This window comes from Meleagris gallopavo, chromosome 23 (assembly GCF_000146605.3).
Source record: "Meleagris gallopavo isolate NT-WF06-2002-E0010 breed Aviagen turkey brand Nicholas breeding stock chromosome 23, Turkey_5.1, whole genome shotgun sequence".
Lineage (NCBI taxonomy): Eukaryota > Metazoa > Chordata > Aves > Galliformes > Phasianidae > Meleagris > Meleagris gallopavo.
The window spans coordinates 6,191,292-6,216,456 of NC_015033.2; the positions used below are offsets into that span (position 1 = coordinate 6,191,292).

Consider the following 25,165-nt stretch of genomic DNA (forward strand, 5'->3'; position numbering starts at 1 on the left):
GGGAAAGCATATAAGCAGAAATGGCTCCAGATGGAGCAATGCACTGAAAAAGAGTGGTTTCTCCTGAGTACATCAGCACTTGAGAGCAAGGCCATCCATCTTCCAATTTTAGTTCTACTATACGGCTTCAAACAAGTAGTGTTAACACTTTCAACATTCCTGGATGCGTTGCAAAGTCCAAATTCCTTCCTGATTCAAAACCCCACGAGATGCTCTTGGTATTAACGCTGGTTTCCAAATGTAACACAGATTTAACCCATCCACCTCACCAGAAATCCTAATGTCAAACTCAGTGAAACACATGGATGAACTTACTTGTTTTTCAGCTCCACTATGGCTTGCACTGTCCTGTTGTTGTAGTAGAGGTTGATGGTTCGGACCATTTTGGTGCGTTTCAGGTCTCCTATCTTCACTGTCACTTTGCTGATGGTGTGGCTGCCAATCAGCTTCACCACTTGCTGGGTGGTTGTATACCGAGTATCCACTTTAATGGAGGAAAGCTTAATGTACTGAGAAGACAAAAATAAGGACACACTGTCAATATGATCACATCCCCCAAAAATACAGAAACACAGCTGTTGTAAACGTTGGGATCCCTGTAACTAATTGGAAAGGGCTTAAGAACAGCAGTACTTACACAGAAGGGCACCTCTGGATTGTTGCAGACAAGGCAAGGATCACTCTCTAGGTAATAGCCATCAAATTCCACCAGCCCAGACAGTGTGCTGGAACAAAGGGGAAGAAAATAAAACAATTAGCCACCAAGGTATGACTAGGAACACAATTAGCAACTCGGCAAATCTATACTCTCCAATTGTTCCTACTATTTTCTAACGTACCAAAAAGGAAAGCAAAAAAGCTAAAACTACTGCCAATAATGCATATATTTATTTCTTTTCATGTGGCAGATTCTCTCTCTTTCTCTATTCTCTCAAGGCCAGCTGCAGCAAGCATGTAATCTCAGTAGGGGTCCTTCCTCCACCACAATTTCATTAGAAGAATTGGGACTGATGCTCTGTGGATTGCAGCTCATCTGCTAAAAAGCTCCTTCAGCGAAATGGATCAAAGGCAGAAGTAACTCACTTGTAAATGTTGGAGTTAGGGTGGTTGGTAAGAATGTGGTTTTGAGTCCGGAGGATCTCCACAGCCTTTTGGGAGTATTCCTTCAACTGAAATACAATTAGGAAATATTGCCTGCTCAGCAATTATTTTTTTTTAATGCTGCAAAGATTTCTCATCATGTGCCATGCTCTGTCCCCCAGACGATGTGTGCACTGTACCCACAGGTATTTGTGTGGTTAAGTCATTAACCAAGAATGTAACAGATCCTAAAATTAGACCTTTACCACAACAACAGTGCTGTATGTCACAGACAATGACTGGAAATGTTTGCTAGGGTTCAAAGAACATTTCCAGCTCTTTACAAACACACACGCAATTATCAGTGCATCTAAACTATCTGTTCTCTGTTTGTGGCCCCTTAAGAAATTCCACCACTGCCTTTGTTCAGAAGTCACAGTTAAGAGATGAAATACCAAATCTGTAAATCAGAGCTAGCATTAGAGCTAGCAGTACTTTCCCCACAGACTTCCCAAGGAACAGTTTTCAACCCACAACACAACAAAAGAAAAATCCCCACTCTCCATTTCAAGGAATCCAGCTGTACCATAAATGAACGCTTAGAAAACTCTTAACAGCTGGACCTGAGATGCTGTTCAGCTTTTTCTGAATGACACTGTACCTTCTTCTCAGTCTGCTGTGTTTTCAGAGAGAAGTATCCCAGGAGATCTACAAACTGGGCAGCCTTTCTCCCATAGGCTGGGAGTTCTGGCCAGATTGACCACATGAGATCCAACAGTAATTCTTGCTGAGACTTGTTAGAGTTCCTGTTGGACAGATTACAGATCAAGTAGGCTTGTCAAGATAGCTATACTGACAAGACAGCTATACACAGAGGAAAGAAAATATATTTACAGTTCAAAAAAGGTTGTAACTATTTCTTATCTTGCCATACATGAGAGTTCACAGAGTTAAATGTCAACTCTTCCCATCGCCAACAGTGTTCCAGCAGTCTTCAAAATGGAAGACTCTCTAGTAACAACAGACTCCTGAGGGAGTTCAGCACCCTGAAGTCTGCCTTTACACACACAGCTGCCATCTTTTTATCTGCACCAGCTTCTGTCTACCTCGGGAATTCACTCTCCCACAAACACCTGCTTCTGAGGATGTCAGGAGCCAGATTCTAAAGGCAGAAATCATATTTGACTTGCAGATGGTAACTCAAGTTGATCACTGATGTGTAAGTCACAACTTACACCTCTGGCCCCAAAAACTGCAGAATAACATGAGCAGCACAAGGTGATACCATCATTGCAAACCTCAGCAACTTTTAGGGCAGAGACGGAGCTATTTCATCTTTCCAGAACTGAGCTGGGACTGATTCACAAGAGCTGGCTCAGAGAGGCTCCCTCCCAGCTCACCTGTAGATGTGGAGTGCGAGGCAGTGTGCCTGCCACCTGACAGAGGATGAGTTGGATTCCAGCAAGAAGCAACGCAGGAACTGAATGAGGGTTTCCTTATCAGCAAACTTGTTCAGCTGGTTCACCAGAGCTGTACACAGCTGGTCTTCCTGACTGCCTGAACTCTCACCTAGGGGACACCGGGTAGCACAAGAGAGAAAGAATTAATAAAGCAGATGATTTGAGTACTTCACAGGCAGTCCTGTTTCCTATTTTATAGACCACAGAGAAAGGACATGGGGATAAATGACAGTGGTTAAGGCAACACTTTTTCAAAAAATATCATTTAACACTCCTGACTATTAGAGAAGAAAACTCCTGCAATACTTGCCAGTAAGGACATGAGAAATGTGCTACACGTCCTGATAAAAAGAAAAGGAACAATAATAGGGCAGTGAGCAGAGTCACAAAGAACCATCTGTCAGAGAAAGCCAAAACAGTTCCCTGAAGAAAAGCCAAGAGAGAATTTATGCCCATGACTTTTATAGGAAAGCTTAATTACTTTCCCAAGACTTTGGACATCCATTAAGAAGCAGCCCTGGCTCCAACATAGCTCACAAGTCAGACAGAGGAAACAAGTCTGAACATAACCATTGAGGAACACAGCTAACTGGGTGTGCATCAACAGAATTTGTTTTAATTCCCATCAGGATTTCAGCCTCCTCCATCCCAAGACAAGCAACTTAGGTAGAAGCTATTCAGTCACTGGCATAAGCAACTTCTTTTAGACAACTCAAAGCCCACTCAAATTAAAAAATACTCACAGTGGGTTTGGGATATGCCCAGTAACCAATTTCAGTCCCAACTCTTACAGCACAGTACTCCACCTTTGAACCTATTATTATATACAGTGAAACTGCTCTTCTCTCCTAGGTGTTGCTAAAGGTTTCAAGCACCCATGCCAAGATTCGTGCCCCCTTCATAACAGTGCTATTTATCACAACTAGAAGCAAGCAGTGCTCTCTAAATAGAGGTACATAAAGCTGAGAGAAGCAGACTTCATCCCTAAAAGAACTACAGAATTGGGCACAGCTGCAGCTCACCCTCTCGCTCCTTTTCCTTTTCTTCCTTCTTGCTCTTTTTCGTGGAGGATTTGCTCTGTGTGGCTGGCTGCCCAGAGCCTGATGCTGCAGGAGCAGAGGTGGAAGAAGTGCTTGACGATCCAGAGGATGAAGCCACACACAGCACTTTGCTGCCACACAGAGCACAAGACAGCAGCTGCAGGAGAACTGGAGACACTCCTTCATCTACTAAGAAGCTGACTTGAAGGAGGAAATAGAGAACCGCTGCAGAGAAAGGAAGAAAATTTTTACTGCCTAGATTAAAACTAAATGCACCTACACCGAACTACCAAACCCAACAAAAATACCTTCCAACATGACAAGGGACATCCCACAAGCTGGCAGAACCCTACATTATGGAAGTAAAACACTTGGGTACACCAAGGTCAGGTGTCACATCCTAATTTGCACAAAGCAGTGCAAACAATGCAGATCTCCTAATTCATGTTCTACTAAGTTATCCATTACAGCATACTGTGTTCTTCAGCTAGGGAACAGTTGCAATTAGAGCACTGTGATAATTAGTATTGGAAACAATTCAGTCCTAGTCAAACTCTCAGCTCTGCTCCCCCTTTTCTGTCTGCTGAGCTTCCCCATCTGAGAAGTCTTCATTCAAATCAAGGCATGCAATGCAAACCCTCTGCTCTCCTGACCACTCTCAGAGAAAGAACTCACAGTCATCTTTAATGCAGAATTTCTGCCAGTTCACTGTTCGCTGCGTTGCAATCTCTGCACAAGCCTTTAAATGTTCCATCTGAAAGGCACAATGGGACAGGATTAAACACCGTGTCAGTATTTCTGTGACTGACATCTTACAGAAGTGCAACACAGACTTTCTCCAAGTACAGGTGCACACTTCTCCTTACCAAGCTGATCAATGTATCATACTGCAGAGCAGAGCCTGAACTTGCTGTGACCACACTGGCACGAAGGAAAATGCCTTGCTCTTCCAGAAGCTTTTTGATTCCACGAACATGGGAGTCTAAAGTGTGGAGGTCTCGGAGCTGACGGTATTTATCCTTGGATCCACAGATAAAGAGCAAAAGCTTGCGGACTTGGCGACGCACGAATGGAGTCTGCTGGATCATCAGGTACTAAACAAAGAAAAGACCATAGCATCAGCACTGTGAAATCACCAATAGGCAACCTGTGCCAACAGAAATACGGCTTGCTTTCTTACAAAAAAATATATTGGAGATGCATTAACAGAAAGTCACCCATAAAAGCAAGTAACAGGCAGAAGATACTGCACAGCAGTACTGCAGCATCCTGAGCCGGGTGACTGGGAGACTGCTTCTGAAAACCATTCTGTAACCTCAGATAAAAAGCTAGTCAAGCTTCATTAAGAAATCCCTTCCACAAACTTGTGCAAATGTAAGATAACTTGTTGTTATGTAGGGAGCTATTCAACCAGATGAAGGAACTGAAAATACATACTCCAAAAATCTTACTATTTTAAGGACTAAGTGAAGTACCATCAGCAAAGCATGATGTTACGTCTTACCATCAGTGAGGTTTTATATTAGAGTTTTCTGGAGGTAAATATGGAGCTACAGAGACCAATAGACACCTTATTTTTCACATATGCTTTCTTATAAATAGTTATTCAACAGGAATAACCCTAAGCCAAGAATTAATCTTCATTCAAGAGAGAAAAGAAAAATCAGACGTGGATCAGATTGGCCCTACAGAAGTCCTCATCTCTCCCAAGTAAGGTAACATCAGTGGGATTTTCTGGTTGAAACCTGTAGGTGTATAACGTTCTCACCTCAGACAAAAAGTAGAACCAGGAGTGATCAAAGACAGGAGGTGGGATGCGGGAGTTTGTGTCTGCAATCTTCTTGATCTGGTAGGGCAGCCGCAGCACCATCTCTGTCAGAAGCTGAGTGTAGGCCTCAAACACATCTGCAGCATGACCCTGAGAGTGAGAGACATCAGTCAGGACCAGCGTGTTGTTCTGACATGCTACCCAGTGCATTTGTTTAAAAACAGAGTTCTTCTGCACTTTAGAAACACTTCAAACTGATAATAAACACAAGCTGACAAACCTGCATGAGGAGCTGACCTAATAGGCAACAAGCAAGATGCAGTAAGCTACTCTGTAGCCCTAAGGCATTTTAATATACAAGCTTTCAACTCAGGACACATGCTTCTATATGCTTCTAGCCTTTTTTCACTGCACCTGTACATATATCAAAGGTCTCCACTGGAATAAAGGTGGCTGAACAAGTCTAGGATTTAATGTGGAAATCCCCACCAACTGCTAGGGATAGGGCAGGACTCACCTTCACATACTGGCGGAGGAAGAAAGGGCTCATGTCAGGTGGAGAAGAAGTAGTGTGAGGTTTCAGGAGCTGGCTGGTGGCAACAGGCTCCTCGTCGTTCTGCTGGCTTTTCCAGTACTCCAGCAAAGACTTCAGCACGTGCAGACAGTAGTCAACAGCACCAGAGCTCAGCAGTGCAGCAGCAGTGGCACTGGAGATGAGGGAGGAAGACTGAAAGGAAGAGGAGAAGCATTACCAGAGCACCTGAGCAGTGACAATCAGCCAGCGTGTGCTGACACTATGGGTAAGAAAGGAGGCTTGTGTTGTTGTTTCTTCAGGAACTTTACAGGCAGCTTTTAAGTTTGGGGTTTGTTTGAGGTTGGGTTTGGGTTCTTTTTTTTGTTGTTATTTTGTTTATGAAAAGCAACTCAAATATTTAGAGACTCTTTTGAACAAGCGCTTAGTAAAGGAAAACAAATAAAATCTCTTCTTAAGTCTAATCTCCCCTCGACACATGTGCCAGAGGCCACTGTGCTATGGATTAGACGACTAGGGCTTTTTTTTTTCCTCCTCTCTCCTCTTCATTTTTAATTTTTTTTTTTCTTTAAGTTGGGATTTCTATTTGTTTATCTGGGATTTGGCCAGCTGGGGGTGAATTCTGGTAGAGAAAGAGTCCCTGTTGCAGATGCTGCTCAGAGGCTCTGCTCCACCCAGGTATTGCTCCACCTGCATTCTGCAAGACGATGAGCTTTGATTTCTGTGGGAAGCTCAAGTGAATAACAAAGGCTGGAGAAAAAGCTACTGTAAATAAAACTATTAAAGCAGCCCTGTAAATCCAAACAAACCCCACAGCTCATAAGCTCATTAAAATTTGATGCAGTTCAGACTAAATTTTTTAACCTCTATGCTTTTTTATTAATCTCCTTCCCACCACACATACTGCTTTTTATGCCTTATTACTGTACCTTTTAGCAACAAATATCTAAGGAATCCTCTTAGCGACTTTTACGTTGACACAGCAGCATATTGCTTTCCAATAATCACATTACAGATCCTTTTTAACCCCCTCAGTGCTGGTAAGATGCAATGACAAATCTGCTGGAGCATTTTAAATAACCTTAATAATCTTCTGCCCTCAGCTCAGCTAGAAACTGCACACAAAACAAATTATTCCAGTCATCTTCTTACGTTGGTTTCCTGTGTTCTGAGTTTCAGCAAAGATCCTTTTTGGTAAGAGCCAAGTAACACTGTTTTTGCAAAATATTTTAAACTGTTTTTCAGTTTTACAGCATCTACGTGCACCTTTTATACCATCTCTGATGAAGAAAAGCTCCCCAATCACATCCCCATCCCTGAAAAGCACCCTGAAGAACATACCTCACAAATGGAAGACTTTGATCCTGACTTTGTTCTGGACATGAACACACTAAGCAGCCTCATTACCACCAGATGTACTTCGTTTACAGGAGAGCGTTCATTTTTCTTAGACACATCCTGCAAAGAGAGAGCTGGCTTGCTTACAGAGCTGAGCATAATGTCCTCACACCAACGTGTCAGTCCTCTGACCCTCACAAAGTGTTTCTTATCTAAGCTCAAGCAATAACACCAAAAAAAAGCAGTCTGAATTCCTCAGTATAAGAGCAGACAGTGGTCTGGGTGTCCATATGTCAATTATACATCACTGATCAATCATCCCTGTTTTAATTGTTGAATTCAAGTCATGCAAGCTTTCATGCTCACTCGTTGATGCTGGAATTAGGTAACAGTGAGTTATTTCATACATTATGTGAGATTAGCTGTCTGAACATACCCATACAGCAATCTATTGCTATGATTCCCATGCACCCAACTCCTCCATGAGAAGAAAACCTGTCTAGAAGGAGCAAATCAAGTCTGTGTGCCTGTACTACAGCTTGCCTTTTTCTCCATGCACAGTTCTGCAATCAGCTGGGACAGGAGGTTATCTAAAGCTCCCTTGTCCTTCTCATCATCTCCATCCAGGTCTGTTGTGAGCATCAGAATAACCTGGAAATAGAAGTCATAGAATGAACAGAAGATCTGTTTTCAAAATAGATACAATCTTTTACAAAACTTCTGTAACTTGTATTTTAATTAATTTATGCTTTTTCCCAAATTCTCCCTGCATCATGACACCTCCATAGGAATATTCAGTATAAATGTGAAAGACCCTCCCAGATATATAAGAGTTGAAGGACTTCAGCCCTTAGGGTCATCGTTCAACAGTCACACAACATTGAGAAAGAGCACGTGTCTAACTCTTTGGGTAAGGAATACAGTGCAACAGATTGAACACTTCAGAGAGGGACTCACCCACTGTGACTGGGCAAGAAAAAGAAAAGGCTAAAAGTGCAAACAAAAACCTGGCATTAATGGCAGTGATAAACTTTTTGACTAAGGCTTAAAACCTGAGCCCTCCTCAGTTACCTGCATGTAAGGGATGGCCCGGACTCCCCCAGCATTCCTCAGCTGAGGTAAGTTCTGCAGCAGCCTCTCCAGCAACATCAGTCGGACCATGTGCAGCCTGAGAAGTCAGAAAGCAGCAAGCAAATGTGAAGCATTTTCAGACACACTGAAAGAAATACTAGACCAACAAGATTACCAACACATAACTCCTCTATAAACAACGACACTGCAGAGCAGAAGAATGACTTTTGACAAGGAAAACAGAGCCCCTTGCCTGTTGCTGGTGTGGACATCTCCCTCTGCCTCCCCCTCTCCTTCTGAGCCATCTCCCTCTTGCTGGCCTGTAGTAGTGCTGATTGCACCTGTGCTGGAGCTGACACTGCCTGGTCCAGCAGGATGGCCCTCAGCTGTTGTGTCCCCATAGGCACTGCTACGGCCAGACACTGAAAAACAATGAGAGAAGGAAAAAAAAAAAAGGGAAAAATGTCAGCACAACTGAATACACAGCTTGCCCTCTTCATAGCAAGCACTACCCTATGGAATTATGGTTCTAAGCAGATGGAGTCTGTGATTATTTTCAAAAGGTTAAAAGAGCAGCACTTCCACAGATGCAACACAACACCCTCAGCAGTGCTTTGTTCACCAGCCTCACCTTGGTGGCACAAACTGAATTGGTTCCACAGCAGTCAGTTTAAGGTGGGTTAGAAGAAGGGTGTACAGGATAGGCAGCATGAATGCAATTGTTCACAAAAGTCTATTTGCAGCCTTTAAATAAATCATTAATTTATTTTTCCAATCAGTTTTATCAAGGTATCAATCTCAAACAAAGGGGAGGAAATCACCTTAATCCCATTTAAACTTACCCTGTATTTTAAGGCATTCTTTTATTCTCACTCTAAGCTACTTCACTGTGTATTTTATTACAGATCAGCAAAAACTACTATTCGCATTTCTGGAGAACCACAAAGGTGAGGAAATATTCACACTCTGTAGGACACTTTGATAATAATCACAAAATGATGCATGGCACCATCAATCTAGAACAGATTGCTTCTCTTCCAGGGATTTCTCATCCCACACACTCCTGGTAATTCTTCTTACTGTAGAAATCACATACACAAACGCTGTTCCAGCAATAGATACTCACCACTGTGCTCACCAGCCACTGAGTCCACAGCACTGCCACCACTCTCAGAGCCCACACTTCCACCATGGTCAGCAGGTGAAGTCCGAAGAGTTGAGCCATCTGTTGCAGCTGTGCTGCCTTCATCATCAGATGCTGGAGCTAAAAGAATAAAGAGAGCTGTTACAAGTAAAAACACTGTCTTAATATAACTGCAAAAGAAGTACATAGTATAAAAGAAAAGCCACAAAGATTTGTCTTTTAATTTTCAACTACAAATTCAAAAGGAATTTGGACTGTCCATCAGTGCATTTAAGCCTGCTAACAGCAGTGCAGGGGAGATACCCCAAGAGTGAAACCATATTATGAAATGGTTCACCACATTAGTAACTTGAAGGGCAATGTCTGTCTGCTTTACATGCAAAGAAAATACTGTATATGATTTACTTTGTCTGCTTTATTTTAAGAAGAGGAAAACACTTCCTCAGAAGTGCATAAGGAAGGTCCTCCAAAGCAAGAAAAGACCCTGTATAAACTATTAAAGATACATGAAGCCAATAATAAGGACTGGTTCTTCAAAACGTCATTTGCTAACAATCTAAAAATCATTTAGCTTGAAATTAAAAAAAAAACACAAACAACTTGATTCCTTGCAGTGAACAGTTACCTGATGCTGTCGTATCCGAGAGTGTTCCAGCATCAAGAGAAGAAGAGCTGGGTGCTTGGCCAGACAGTCCTAAGCTCTGCAGTCCAAGTGCACTGCTGCTGCTACCTGCAAGAAGAGAACAAATGATGAACACCTTTCTACATACAAACTACATTCACTCTGGCCTTCTATGTGCATTTCTTTGTTCCACTACCTTTGCTTTGATGGTGGTCACATCAACAGCTTCTGCTCTGCTTCTTTCTCAGTTTCCTCATCTGTTTCCCTTTTTGAGTAACAGCAATGTTGACGTCTTACCTTGCTGATCCTGTTGCAGGCTCAGGGCAATAGCCAATTCCACCATGGTTTCATCATCTGCATCTGGAGGAATATCCAGCATTGGAGGGAATCCCTCTGCTCCAGCCAGAAGAGCCTCCAGGGGAGAAGGGTTCCCATTGTTCACATTTTCAGAAGTCTCCAGAACCATTGATTCAGACTGTGGAAATGGAACACAGTGAGAGAGCCCCTGTCAAACCACCATCAGCTAATGGAACAGTAAGTATCAATTCATCATACACTAAATTAAACCCAAGCACTTAACAGATTCCAAAGAGAAGCACTCTGGACTTACCACCATTTCAAAGTCACCATGATCAACTTCACTTTGCTCTTGGCTTTCCTGGCGGATATGCTCACCATTTGCTATCCCAGAGCTCTGCAGCTTGTCTTCTGCATCGTCGTCATCATCATCATCTTTATCTCCTGCATTACAAAGGATTAATTCCCAAAGGTTTTTAGTGGGGAAAGAGAGAAGCAAGAAAGGAAATAAGAAAAACTAGTTTTGTCCTGTTTAAAAGACTTTTGTGTGTGTGTGTGTGTGTGTGTGTGCATCTTTTCTGACAAAAAAAAGTAGGTCATGCTCATTTATAGGAAAAGAGGAACAGATTTTGCATACCCATAGGAGTATTGCTACGAGGGGAGGATGGCAAGGTCACATGTCTCCTCTTGTTCCTTGGTCTCAGCACTCTGATCAAAGCTTGTTTGCAAGAAAAGCTCACTGCAGGATCCTAAAGGGTTAACAGTTAACCATTAAACTTCTTAAGCTTCACGTGCTTACTCACATTATGTGGAAAGATGGGAAATATGCTTATGACTCTCTGCTGGTCATGATTCACATAAGCTTACATCACTGCCTAACTTCTAAACCCCCTGTCTTCCCCAGCAGCCATAAAGCAACACTTATTACACAAGCAGTATGTGACAAACATTACTGAAACACAATGAGAGACATTTCTCCTTTGTTCACTTCTGGCTCCATGTTTTTGGCTGCACGTCTCTATTTTGTACAGCCTCATCTTACCATTGCACCTGTACTTAACTCTCTTTGTGTCACCTGCATTATAGGCTGATAGAGAGCAGAGCAGACTACATACTGGGCAAAGTAACATCTGCATGTAGATCTTGGATGCTGTATGGATACAATCCAGTTCACACGTGCAGTATCCATGGATAATATCCACCAAAGCATTGACTGTGGCCTCAACGTGAGTCAGACCTAAGGAGGAATAAAAGCAGGCCTGGAATCAACTCCCTTTCCTCTTTAGCACAGAACACGACACTGCAGGACGCATCTATTATTTGCAGACTTTAAAGCACAATGATTGTGTCAACAAAAATCCCGAAGCTTCAATCCAAAATGAGCTTACACACCAGCCCTGTAGGGTATATGGAGTATTGAACATGCCATACACCACTGGATATCCTAATAGAAGCATAACCAACTATGAACAAACCAATCATCAGTTCCTTTTTACTAGAGTATGCATGTATTTTTAACAGAAGTGTTAGTGTAGAATTTACAGACATACCTCAGAAAACGTGTGGCATTATTAGCAGTTTAAAACTAGTTTGGAATAAATCATTTTCTCTGTTTACAAGTTTAAAATAGACCAAAATATACAAGCTTGTCTATAGCAAATGAAGAGTTAGCACACCTGGCAAGCAGGCAGGAGCAAGGAAGGCATTTTTGGGCTTCGATGCATGTAGCTTCCAGAAGTGGTTTACCAGCTGGGTAATAAAGGTGCAGCCCTCCCCTTCAGCGTGTTTCTGAGCCTCCTGCCCTTCTTCACTCTCTGTGCAGTTGGAAGAACAGCTGTCAGACTTGTGCAGGGAAAAGTATTAACAAGCAGGAGAACATCAAGTTTATTTGAAAAAGGCCTTTGCTAGAGGTCCTGATGTCCTCATTTCAAGGACCATCTCAGGTCTATCACAGTTCAAACACGGCCCCATCAACTGAACCACATGCCACAAAACATTCTGAGTTAGCCTAAAAGACAGTAAGAGAAAATCCAGACTTCTCTACCTGTTTCCAACTGTGACAGCTTCGACTCTGTATAATGCACCAGATTGTTGGGTCTCATAATAGCAATGGATCGAGCAGTGATGACCAACCTCTGAAACACTTCAGGATCAAGGTCCTTTCCTTCTTTGGTTGAGGAACTCAAATACTGAATGGCTTTACTTAGCAATGCTTGATCCTGGAAAGTGAACAATAACATTGGCAAAGAGAATTGGATCCGTGCACAGCAGAACAGCAAAACAGCTGAAACACAACTGTAGGATAGCTCACAGGGAAATCTGCTTTAACTTTCTGGTCAGTGTCATCTAGAAATGACAACTAGTATCATAAGGTCACCCAGCAACAGTAAGAAACAAAAATCTGGTTGGAGAATCCATTTTTAATTTCCCTCGTGCTTAAATGTGGACAGGAAAACCATTGTAAAACCATAACCACCGAAGTGGTTGGCAAAGGTATCCCAACCACTACTTATCCTAGTATTTTCCTATCACTCTAAGCCAGATGCATAAGGAAATGGAAATCCTGAGCTACATAGTTTACAAACAAACCTGTGTTTCAAGATCCTGATTTCTCTTGATTAGCAGATATTATTCCACAACAAAATTTTCAAAGAGCATCTTAGCTAGTGAAGCTCTGAGGAAATACTGTATCAGCATGGCAGACAGTAGGATCTGAAGGAAAATTAGTCCACAGCACTACACTGCAAAGAAAAGATGCTTCTAGGGCCAGCTGCACCTCTACCATAAGCGAGCAAGAAGACAGAAGATGCTGAAATCTTCGAACCATGTTACCTTATGGTTATGGTATGCTGAGCGACTGGTGTGCAAGCTGGCCAAGAGGCTCTTGGTTTGCTGCTGGACACTGGAAGGAGCAGGCATGGACAGGAGCATGGTAGCCAGTTCCTGAGCAGCCGCCTTATTTTTCTCCTGTTTTCAAGAACAGACAAAAAAAACCCCATTCTTCAGTTCACTAACCATTAAGGTGATGCATGATTCCAATTTCTCTGCAAGTTCCTACCTCCCTGCAACACAGTTTTGATATTCCCTCAATGTACTATTTGACATTTAAAGAACATTTCACATGCCTAAACAAGAAAAGTCCTTTTCAGATTTATGGGCTTCTACCCCGCTGTTTTAGTAAACGAGGTCACTCTGCAACACAAAAATCCCACCAGCAATAAATGCAAATGCCAATTGTCATTCTAAACTAGTTTCAAATGCTTTTCGCTAAGTCAACTTTCAGATCAGTGCTGTGAGCAAAACGGATGCAGCTCTCTCCTATCAGGCCCCCGGGGGCTGCAGGAGGTGCTGCTGATCTCACCCCTCCTCCCCCATCTCAGAAGAATGTATTCAGAAAGTTACTTGCCTTCTCGTTGACTGGTCCTACAGCAAAGCAGCTTTCCAGCGCTTCTAAAGAACTCACTACTAGCCTGGAGGGAGAAAGGAAAGCAGGCTTGAGTACAGCAACCCTTCTCTCTCCTTAGCACTTTGCTTTATGCGGGCTACAGTCATGAGTAGCTCAGAGACAGCTAACGAATGCCAAGTACAAAATCAAAGCATGATAAAACCTGCCACAGGCACCATGCATATCATTTCATTGTGTTACAGACCAGAGTTAAACCTGGCTCACGCTCACAGACAAACTTAGGACTGCTTTAATAATCCACAGCTGAAAGACAGGGGCTTTTCTCTACCAAAGAGGATAAAACATTTCCTTACGCAGCCTGCAGCAGGGATAACTTGGATTGTCTTGACAGTACCAATTCACCATGGCCCACAGACGTACATATGACTGCAGATCAAGGGTTGGTATGACACATGGGAAAAAGCGTAACCGACTTTTCTAAGGGAGCAAGATTCTATTTGCTTGCTATTTTCACACAGGTTGCTCTTTCCAATTTGGAGTTTCAGCACAAAATACTCTGGAGGAAAATTAACTGGGTATGACCCGCCTGAGAGCTGCTGAAGTTTTGACAGCAATAAGGCAGGCTGGTAAAATACTTGCCCCAAGGAAAACCTTATTTACACCTTCGCAGCAAAGTGCTGACCCTCCCCTGCAGCACTCTTTCATGCCTTGAAGTAGAACTAGCTGAAGTGCACCTGGCACACCAGGAGCAGTGCAAGAGTATAGGAAAAGGGAGGGATGAGACAGCATAGGATTGGATACGAGGTAGAAGGAACAACAATTCCGAGGTCTGGAGGTGATAACTAACATTGATTTCTCGCACCCGCAGCCATAAAGCCAACAGGGGAAGAGAAGTGGGAGAAAAAAGCGTAAGGAGGGACGAAGCAGAAAGGAATCTGTCCAACAAGCAACAGTCAAGCTGTATGCAGCAAAAATCCGCAGACCGCCTCATCTTTACATTTTGCTAAATCATCTGCCATGCAATGACCAGAATGTAAAGAAGCGAATGTCACTTGGAAAACAGAAAATCAACAGTCAACAAAAGCCACACCATGTGTTCTGTCTCTGACACACACTCATTCGTGCAGAGAAAAGGATGCCATACTAACCGGTCCAGGGTGGTTAGGGACTCAGTTTCAGAACTTTGGGGGAGCAAAGAAAAAGAAAAAAATAATAATAATAATAATGTGTAAAGCTCACAGAAAAACTCCCTACAACACATTCTAAGCAAAAGGCAAATTAAATGGGGAAATCAGGAAGCTGGGAGAGCGATATATACAGTCAATCTAAGCATGACTCTTTCTGTTTGGGCAGCAGACACTTGCCTGACAGCACAACAGATAAAGGAGATCCAGGCCACCTAGCACAGAGAAGCCAAGCACACTGCTTAAAGCACAACTGGAGGTTAGATCTGAAGTACAGGCACTGAAGTTCTGATAGAAAAGCTGCCTTAGCTGTTCCTGCCCAAGAGGCCCTTTGTGAGGTAACCGTGCTGCGTTCTGTAACTCCTATATAAAAATAAAATGAATCATTTCTTTTGGTTCCAAATTTTTAGGATCTAATCCCACTGCTTTGGGAAATCAGAAGGCATGTCTGTGCAGAGAGAGACATCTGGTGGAGATGTCACAGCAGAGGGGGGAAGAAAAGAGAAATTACATGCAAGGAAAAAAAAAATCCCAAGATAAAACGTTAAAGGACAGCAATCAGTGTCCAAACAGGTCGTTCAGTTGGATGCTACTGGTACTTCAAGTCCTGAACTTCTATGTGAGAATGTCAGTAAGACAATTAGCTGTGATTTGCTCTAAGTCAAGCAGAGTACACCTTAGAACACCACATTTTCAGCAGTGTTAATTCTCCTCTGACCTGTTATCCTCTTGTCCCTGCTAACTTGCCAGACTATATAGCACAGACTGTATAAGCACAAAGAAAATGGGATGGACATCAAAAAAAGTTCTATTTCTTCTGCCCAATATATCCCCAGATCATCCCTATGAGTCTCAGTAGGGGTAATAGAGGGGGAATCAACACTTTCTCCCCTGAAGCAGTTAGGCCTGCAATACACAGGTTCTTAAGATGAATTGTTGGGAAGCATTCTAAGCAAGGTCACACAAAAAATACACCTTCAAACTCAACTTCATAGAAGCCTAAACTTGGTGACCTCCAGGGAATAGAAGAGGACTAACTTGAGAAAATGCACCAAAGAAAGCAGAAATCTACTTCAGACCTTCGAGACTCCTACAGCAAACTAATTTAGCAACATGAAGCATGCACACAGAACTCTCCCTTTAACTCACCAGATAAATCAAGAGAGCACAACACTTTCCTTAGAACCGTCAACTTCTCAGTTGTTATTTTGTATGGCAGTGAGAACACTGCACTAATTCCCTAAGTTCTCCAAGTTTTGAAAGGCACAGAAACGTGCCTAGGAGCCTTCTAGAGCTACTAGTCATTTACAAGGAGCAATACAAGTAAGACTGCAGAGATACCTCTCCAGGACAGTCCCACTGGCAGCAGCAGGGGTAGCTGACTCTGTGTCTCCAGTACCATTCCCTTGATTCAGGTTTGGGGGACAAACATTGCTCACGGAAGCAGATGGGAAATCCTCAGGGGGCTCGTCAGGCCATCCAAACTGCTCTTTGGTTTTGCCATAAATCTTTATGGAATCCAACATTGTGACTCCAGCAGGATCCACAGAAGCCCCAACTGTGGTGAGGAGAGAAATTTGTTTAATGACTAACAAAATAAGCTGCATGAATGAATGCCCACACTAACGGATTCACCTCCTTGTTGAGGTTACTTCCCTTCCATATTACCTCCACCCAAAATTCTTCAGCTGGGCTACTGCATATTCACCTACCAGGCTGTAAAGAAACAGCTATTGTGTGCATGATCTGCCCCTCAAACTGTTCCTGTGCTCAGGTCAGATGAACAATTTGTGGAAACTCTCCTCCCTGTGAGCTGAAGTAACTTCAACGTAGCCAAACAAAACCAACAGGCAGGCAAAGCAAACGATTAACAAAAACTTACTGAAGAAGGTTAGCTTTTTGTCTGCTTGCAAGGCTTCCTCACGAGTGAAAGGGAAGTCAAACCAACGAGCTCTGGTCAGATTCAGCTGCATAGTGCGACCAAATATCTCCAGGTATGAGGGTGCTCTCTCTATTGCTTGTGTGCCTATCTGGATCCGCATGCCTGTCATCACCATCGTGCTGTTATTGTTTGTAACTTCAATGGTGAAACCTCCAGGCTGCAGAAGACAAATCACAAAGGAGTACCATCACTCAGGACAAGAGCATCACCTAGAAGCCCAACGGAATGCCCAAAGTGCCCCATTTACCTTTGTGTTGGCCACATACATGCCAGTGGAATTGAGCCGGTGCTTTATCTGCTGAGCATTGTAGACTTGCAGCAGATCATTGCCTCCAAACTCCACATCTGTGAGTTGCTGGTTGTGTTCAAAGAAGTCAATAGGAAAGTTCACTTGGCTGGATGTGCGAGTTGCTAAAAGAGATAAGATAGATATTTTTGACATGAAATATTGTCAAGAGGCAAACTGATGGTAAAACAACTTGCAAGAGCTCTGCTCCTTTGAAAACACCCATGCTAGCCAGATAGCTATGTATTGCTACACAGATCTATAGAAAGACTTCCCCCAGACCAGTACTTAGCCTTGAGATGAACTGGTAACTGTCAGAAGTGAATGCCTTAAGCATCTACGTGATGTTGATCAATCCTCATGTTTGTATTTGCCACTGCTAGCTCGCATGAGATACAGGAGAAGTCCCTTACTGATAGCAGCTGCCTTGCGCTTGCGGACAGGCTTCATGATGCTGATGACACTGCTAGGCTGCAGGGAGGGCTGGAGCCAGTAGGAGGTGTTCTCCACATTGGCCATGTAGATCCTTAGGCTCCCATCTTCGCAAAGGAGGATCATAGTAGTTCTCTGCTGCTCATTGCAGGCTGTGTGACGAATGGCCACCATGTCCTGAATCTGTGAATGCAGACAATGGAAGTCAAGGAAACGACCTGGTAACTGCTGCTTGAAGAAGCAAACACTTTGGATTAAAAGGCTGCCAAAATTAGAGATCTTGTTATTGGAAAAAGAGACCACATCTAAAGGGCCAAAATATAGAGAATCTCCACAGACCTTTGCTTTGGCTGGCAAGGTTTTAATCTCCTGGATAAGAAAGGTGTCTGGCTTCACCATCACCACCAGTGGGACACCTGTGGTTTGCTGAACACAGCACACCAAGCCAGGGTGGTTCATGACTTCAGACCACTGGCACAGGGCTGGTGAAGTCTTACTCCCACCATTTGAACTGCAAGAGATGAAGGACAGAATGATATTGATTTAAGAAGCAACAAGTGGAAACACACAAAAATTCATGAGCATTAGACCAGTTAAAGCTTCCTCCACTGCAGGAATTCATATCACTGAACAGCCAGGAGCACTACGTGCCTGATTCATAGATGATAGACCTGAGATTAAAGTTCTGGATGTGTACCTGTGCAACCCCGCTGTCAGGTACCTGCTTTATCAGGGGGGTTGGGCTCGATATCTTGAGATCCCTTCTAATCCCTGCAATTCCGTGATACTGCAACTAAAGCAAGCAGAAGACACGAGCATCCCAACACACAGCCCTGATCTGTACTATGAGAACTCAAGGAAACACACTTACCTAGTAAAATCGTATGACCAAAGCCTAGACAGTAATTTTAAAATGGTTTTCAGCTTTCTTTTTCAATCACAAGCTCCTGTCATCAGGCTACCATTAGGGGTAGCAACATATTGCTATGTCTGAGCACAGGAAGCTGGCACGCAGGTAAAAATTCACATGGATATACAGTACCATGTTTCAGCACACTCAGTGGCAGTAAGCAAGGAGAATCCGTGTGACTGCGTCCACAGGTTGAAAATAATAAAAAAGAAAAGGCAAAAAACCCACTAAGCTAAATTTAACTGAAGACAGAGAGCTCTTGGAACGTGACCCTTCCACAGGGCCTACTCAAGATAGTGGCTTTGTGTCAAGCCAGCAATGAGCCTGTGGCTGAAATGCCCAGCTCCAATTGTCAGAGCAGATGACAGAATAGCTTTTTTCTTGCCACATTCATAGCATAAGGGATTGGTTTCCCTCGAGGGAGCCTGAAAATAAGCCTTAATATGCACAATGCACAAGGTCCACTGCAGTACTGGTGCCGAAAGGAAACAAAGGCTTCCTGCTCTGCAGCCTCCGTGAGGGTGGGTAATCCCATCAGTTCCAGCTGCTGCACCAGAAGCAGCTCCACACAGTGCAGTAAGGTTGCTCTGAAACCACCTTTCTGCTGTGAAATCCTAATGGGGAGAGATGCATATGCATCCTACCGCTGAAACAGCTCTGGTTTCAATTCATCCTGATATTAGGCCAGAAATAACATTAAAAGTAACGAAAAAACATCAGTCAAAAAGAGGAACTTCACTACAGGCTTTGGCTATTTGGGACTGGCTTGTTAATCAGTAATATTTATTTCTAATACATCGACAGAAAAACTTCAAGGGAGCTTTGCACCTGAGTCTCACCTCTTTATGTTAATTGGGAATAGTCGCTGCACTTCCAGACTGGCCCGGCTGATGGTGGCTGCAAAGGATTTGCCTTGACAGTAACTGAAGAACAACATCTGTAGGACATGGGAGTAATACACTGACACACCCCCTCCTGCTACCTGGCCATTGCTGTCCTGTAGGATGAGAGAAATAAGGACATCCAAGATAAATGTGCATCCTCCGAAACACTCTCATGCAGTCAGGCTTTTAAGTTTCTCAACTGATCTAATTATTCCACAAGCCTTTCCACCACTGCCTTTCCACCCGTGAGGGAAAATAAGTCCAAAATGACATTTTCTAAGCTAAATTCCCTGATGAACTCATCCACCAGATACTTCAAAGACTTCCAAACGGGATACTGAGATTGCATACTGCAGGTAGTGCCCTCAGCTACTGCGTGCTTGAATGTCGTATGACAGTCTCACATGGAGCACTCCCCATGTTCCCAGCTCATAATAGAGCTGTTCTGCAGGCCTTCTTCTCATCTATTTCCCTGATTCAGAAATGCAGGCTGGAGGAAAAGCACTGAGCAAAACGTGGATGGATTTTGAAGTCACCTGCATGCATAGCACACCCCAAGAATACAGAGCTGCTATGGACCAGAAACAAAGGCTCATTCCACATATGCAGCTCCAGCAATGGTCAATAACTTCATTTGCTGCCACACCTTTGGAATGCCTCCCTGTGAACAGCACTGCTCTCAAGACATCTCCCTGCTGAGAAATCCCGCTGGGCATAACTTCAGAGGAAGCCATGGAAAAACATGCTACATTTTCTAGCTGAAAGGATCAAGGGGTTTAATTTTTACCCCCACTCCCATTCGCTGCAAGGATATTTCTCTCATCAGAAGAATGGCAAGCTTCATTTATCTAGATAAGCGAGCTTTAAAAAAGGGAATAAAAGGAAAGGAAACTTCTGCCTTTGACTGTAAGACTAAAAATACGAGAAGTCACTGTGCCTATGCTCCAAGAAAGAGAAGTCATCAGTACCTTTAGGTCCTCGTGATTGACTTCAAGCACATTGGTGACATAGAATGGGCCATGCTGGGCACTGCTTGCCTCCTCCATGAGCTGTGTATAGATGTACCCGGCAGAAGACATGATCACTATTATGTTCTTTCCCTCCTCATTGAAGAGGAAAGTGACATCCCTGATTTTGGAGCTTGGTAGAAGGAAATAAAATGTTGGGCTCAAGGCATCCACGGAGAGATCGTAAATCTGTGGGGAGAATTAAGAAAAGAATCAACCACTGTGAAACTGAACAGTCTTTTCTTTTCACAGCACAAATAGACAAAAGTTAAGAGTAGGGAATGCCTGGTACGTGTTACAGTTCATTTTTCTGCTCTTTGAGTTATTTGGTTTTGCCTTTTCTTGCAGCAGCACGAACATACATTTCCAATTTATTTCTAACTACGAATATAACTCCACTGCATGCAAGTCTGCAGAGATCCAGACTTAAAGTCTGAAATAGACAATCACAAATCATCAGTAGCTTATGAGCAAACATACCTTCACAAAGTCTGCAGTCACAATAGCAAGCTCTGTTTGGGATCCTGGCAGCCACACAGCTTTAATGATGAAATTTCCAGTGGCCAGTTGGGGATGAAGTACCAAATGGTCAGAGACTGATCCAGAGCTGCTGAATGTTAACACGTGGCAGTCCTGGAGTAATGAAAATAATTGGTCATATATCAGAACAAAATACGTGTGTATGTTTCAAGCCAAGAACAGTTAAAAGCTGGCATTCATTTCAACTTCAGTAACGATTCACGCACTAAGAATCTAAAATTCCTGCACTAACATAAGTGACATGAAAGTCAGTTTAAAAAATATATATATATTCTGTTCCAGATGTTTCTTAGCTCAATAACAGATTTGTGGCTTCTGCCACAAAAAGCTGAATCTGAATTTGGGAGAATACCAAAAAGTGAGCCCTTGTTACAACACACCAGCTGTTACGGCCTAGTTCTAACACACTTTAAGTTCCACATGGGTAAACCTTGACTTCAGTCTTCAAATAAATCTGGCCTAAATATACTAAGAACTATTATTTTGAGGCATTGCCCCATTTATTACATTACTTATATAGGTACTGCCTCTTTTACTTCACCTATCTAGTAAGAAAGTGATTCAAAAGCTAGAATTAATGACAGACCTTTGGAGCTGGCTCTGATACAGTTCCTCAAAAGAAAACTACAGATGGTTTTGAGATGAGGTTTCCAACTGCCTAGGAAAGAGTTAGTCAGGCACTTACTTTCAGTCCACACACAGCTAAGTAGTCCTCCTTGCAGGGATTCCCAGTTAGGCTCAGTACAGTAAAGGGAACAGGTGCAGATGCAAGGCGTGTGAGGGTCAGTTTTCTTTTGCTAGAGTCTGCTTGTTTCAGCAATGCTGAGAGCTGAAGGACTGTAATCTGCAAAAAGAAACGAACCTCCTTACCAAAATTTAGAATTTCTGAGAGAAAGTCATCTCCATTCTAGTTCTATAATGCCATCCCTGCACTTTTCACCATTTCTGCTCTAGGAATTCTTTTCTCTGAAGAGCAAGTGGTTGTTCTAAGCCACGCAATTCTTGACAGAAGACATTACTCACTCACCTTGCCCTTTTCATGACTCACAGCCAGGTGCTGCCGACGTCCATGTGGGGATGACAGCACACACATTGCCACACGTCTCAGCACATGTGCACTGATCAGCTGCCGGATTGTCTGGCCCTGATCACCACTGTAGTTCATGCGGACGTTCTCAAAAGCACCCTCTTGGGAGCCAAGAGTTGGGACCTGAGCCATTAGCAATGAAGAAAGCATAAAAAAAAAGTGCATCACTGAATGTTAAAAGCGACCCACAATGTAATTATCCAGAATAACCACTTTAGTAGCATACCATCAACTGATCTGTCATTTCTACTGACTTGTCCAACGTATGCAGCTCATTGAGAGCCTGCTGTGCACGACTGCTGCTCCCCATGGCTGAGGCTTGCTGGAAGTTTATCTGAATTGCATCCATTAAGAAATTCAGCATCTCTAGCACCAAAGGAGCAAAGGAGAAGTTGGCCTACAAGAAAGAGACATGGCAAACGAAGATCAAGATGTTCCTGCTAGGTATTCATAAGATCTGCATCTCAACTAGTTTTTAAAACCTGAAGTTGCTTCTGTGATCTCTACTATCAAAAAGAGGACCAGAAAAATAAAACAGCTTGGCTGATAATCAACACTGCTCACTAAGATCCTCTACACTAACCACTTTCCTTCTAACAGCCAGCTGATAACTGTACCTGGGACTGTAATTCCTCTCGACAACCCTCAACATTTCTACACAGGCTGCTCTTCTTGGGTTTTTCTTCCTCGGGGCCCTTCCCCTCACTGATGGTAACCTTGGCCTTCTCTGCAGGAGAGGTGCTTGCATGTCGAATGACACTCTCGGGCACTCTGGGCTCACTCTGGAAGGCTGATTCCTTCATGGTAGAGCTCATACCACTGCTAGGAGTTCTCTTCACCAAAGCCTGGGAATGACATAGGAATGTTGAAAGCCCAAACCAGCTTTCATCACTGACAAATTGAATACAGATTGTAACAGCAACAAGACTAATGCAATTCCAAAGAAACAGAATGCAGAGCTCTTAAAAAGCAGCAATTTTCAAAAAACAGTATCCTGCAAGCTACTCCCCATCCAAGTACAAGCAAAAGGTTCCTTTTTGATATAAAGTTACTCTGCTGCTAGTAGAAAACATGAGAAAAGACTGTATCAGCTGTACAGCTTAGGCTAACTTGTGCATACTCTAATGATAGGTGGAATCAAGACACTTTACCAGGCAACTGCCATCTTCCTTGGCTCCACAGTCACAGAAGAATGATCCGTATTTGGCATAAGAAATCTCATGATCCTTGTGACAAACTTTAGCACAAACGGTGCAAACACCAACCCCATCAACCATCTTGCAAGTGTGACAGTGATACCTGCACAAAACAAGCCGGTTGAGTTATGAAGCATAGTACTTCCAGAAGGCTCTACAGACTGCATTTGTTTTTTTTTTTTGATAGCCAGAACTAGCAGGCTGAAATTCTGACCAGGAGTTTTGAAAGGTTCTTACCAATGTTGATTCATGAATTCTTTCTGTGTAATGGTGAAGGTACAGAGTTTATTACAAAGAGAATCTTCATCCTATTAAGGAGAAATGCGTTCCAGTAAGGTATTATAACTGCACTTCTACAGCAAAGGCAGATGGTACAGGATGTGTTTCTCATGCATTTACATGAATATTTTAAACAGCTGTGAGTTTTAGCACCACCTAGCTCATTTGCAGCATTAACTGTGCCTGTTGCCTACCGAATCTTCAGCTTGAGAGTCCTCCTCTTCCACTGCCAGCTCTTCCACCCAATCTGAATCCACCTCAATTGCCCGTTCCTCGCCATCAACAGAAAGATGACTTGGTCCTTGTCCACTGCTCTGGCTCAGTGCATTAGTGACATCAGCCAGGTAAGAGACGATATGGCACGTACACTCCAGGATAGTAACATGCTATGAAATGGAGATGAATGAAAATGAGGGGCAACATTTAAATCCCACAGCAGTTACTATAAAGCAGGAAAATATAACACACACACACCCCCAGTCAAATTGTTTTCAAATTCTCACTATGCAACAAGAACAAGAGAGCTGATGCGTCTCTGGCCTGAGATTTATTTCTGCCAATAGAACAACAGCCACGTGCCTTACCTTCCCCTGCATGACGTTAGCATTCATTTTTTCTACAACGTTCTTCTGAGACAGGTATTTCTTGCTGTAACACATAGAGAAGATCATTACAACTACTGGTCTCAGGGAGGTATAAACTCAGTTTCCACCTTAGCTTCAAGCACCAAATTTGCTCTAGCTGAGCAACAGGAAATGTGCCAATGCAGTGATTACTAAAACCATCAAGAGTGGAAAAGATGACGAAACCATGTTTGTTTGTTGTGGGGGAACAGAGCCTAGCCTGCCTCAGACACCTTATATTCCAAATAACAAACTACAAAATAAGTGTGCATCAGTAAATATGCATTTCTGCTCCTCTATTATCAGAAAAAAAAGACAGTTTAGTTGAAGCAAATGAACAAATAGCAGTAGACAGTTTGCTCTCACCATTTGCCCAGCCAATCAACAGCAGCACCATGAAGCTGGAGGTGTCCTGCACCTTGTCCTGCACTAGCCAAAGTCGCCATCACAACCATCAGTTCAGGAAAGCCTGTGCCATCACCGTTGGCCAACATTTCCGTTGCCATTGGTATCAGAGTGCTCAGCAGAACAGTGCACACGCCTTCTCCAACTTGGCTAATAAAAACAATGAAGATTTCAGATGCTGCACATCATCTACAGGAAGGGCAGCTGAGGCCCACATTGCAAGAACACTGACCCAGCAATGCCCTCATAGCCAACAGCTATGCCCCAATCATTTTATTTGAAATCTGACAAAAGGAAGCAATCAGTAACTCAATTCATTTACGTAACTAGAGATTGAAACAAATCAACAGTGCACAAAGTAATGACAGAAGCTGTACTTCACCTGTTTTCCCGAACAATGTAAGTTGTTAAGAGCTGTAGCAGCTGCCTGTTCTCTTGAACAACATCCAGTTGGTCTGAATCTTTGGGTGGAGACATGGTCATCCTGGTTAACCAGGCCTGGAGATGTACAGGCTCCACACAAGCCAGCTGAGCCAAGGAGCCACAAAGTCGCAGCAGGCTGGGGTTGGGACTCTTCTCAGCTGATGGAGAAAACTACAGTGAGTGACAGATGCTACTGTGAACGTGTTTGA

General features: G+C 43.1%; 1 protein-coding gene across 1 annotated transcript in view; it reads right to left on the reverse strand.

Annotated features, from left to right (window-relative positions):
* Positions 1-25,165, reverse strand: part of UBR4 (ubiquitin protein ligase E3 component n-recognin 4) — a 67,443-nt gene that overhangs the window by 24,236 nt on the left and 18,042 nt on the right. The window contains exons 32-73 of the mRNA XM_019622358.1: positions 24,916-25,114; positions 24,495-24,683; positions 24,090-24,153; positions 23,700-23,891; positions 23,464-23,534; positions 23,182-23,329; positions 22,648-22,875; positions 22,257-22,427; positions 21,971-22,153; positions 21,629-21,787; positions 20,884-21,036; positions 20,365-20,592; positions 19,352-19,509; positions 17,942-18,113; positions 17,584-17,785; positions 17,132-17,295; positions 16,825-17,041; positions 16,284-16,500; positions 13,759-13,822; positions 13,185-13,319; positions 12,397-12,571; positions 12,029-12,166; positions 11,468-11,589; positions 10,990-11,101; positions 10,666-10,796; positions 10,353-10,530; positions 10,059-10,163; positions 9,416-9,571; positions 8,543-8,711; positions 8,290-8,386; positions 7,762-7,869; positions 7,222-7,338; positions 5,866-6,075; positions 5,349-5,498; positions 4,447-4,674; positions 4,256-4,334; positions 3,563-3,805; positions 2,481-2,649; positions 1,742-1,886; positions 1,084-1,169; positions 638-725; positions 316-509 (exon numbers count right to left, since the gene is read on the reverse strand). Of these exons, the coding sequence (XP_019477903.1) occupies positions 316-509; positions 638-725; positions 1,084-1,169; positions 1,742-1,886; positions 2,481-2,649; positions 3,563-3,805; positions 4,256-4,334; positions 4,447-4,674; positions 5,349-5,498; positions 5,866-6,075; positions 7,222-7,338; positions 7,762-7,869; positions 8,290-8,386; positions 8,543-8,711; positions 9,416-9,571; positions 10,059-10,163; positions 10,353-10,530; positions 10,666-10,796; positions 10,990-11,101; positions 11,468-11,589; positions 12,029-12,166; positions 12,397-12,571; positions 13,185-13,319; positions 13,759-13,822; positions 16,284-16,500; positions 16,825-17,041; positions 17,132-17,295; positions 17,584-17,785; positions 17,942-18,113; positions 19,352-19,509; positions 20,365-20,592; positions 20,884-21,036; positions 21,629-21,787; positions 21,971-22,153; positions 22,257-22,427; positions 22,648-22,875; positions 23,182-23,329; positions 23,464-23,534; positions 23,700-23,891; positions 24,090-24,153; positions 24,495-24,683; positions 24,916-25,114 (6,514 nt within the window). The remainder of the gene's footprint in view (positions 1-315; positions 510-637; positions 726-1,083; positions 1,170-1,741; positions 1,887-2,480; positions 2,650-3,562; positions 3,806-4,255; positions 4,335-4,446; positions 4,675-5,348; positions 5,499-5,865; positions 6,076-7,221; positions 7,339-7,761; positions 7,870-8,289; positions 8,387-8,542; positions 8,712-9,415; positions 9,572-10,058; positions 10,164-10,352; positions 10,531-10,665; positions 10,797-10,989; positions 11,102-11,467; positions 11,590-12,028; positions 12,167-12,396; positions 12,572-13,184; positions 13,320-13,758; positions 13,823-16,283; positions 16,501-16,824; positions 17,042-17,131; positions 17,296-17,583; positions 17,786-17,941; positions 18,114-19,351; positions 19,510-20,364; positions 20,593-20,883; positions 21,037-21,628; positions 21,788-21,970; positions 22,154-22,256; positions 22,428-22,647; positions 22,876-23,181; positions 23,330-23,463; positions 23,535-23,699; positions 23,892-24,089; positions 24,154-24,494; positions 24,684-24,915; positions 25,115-25,165) is intronic.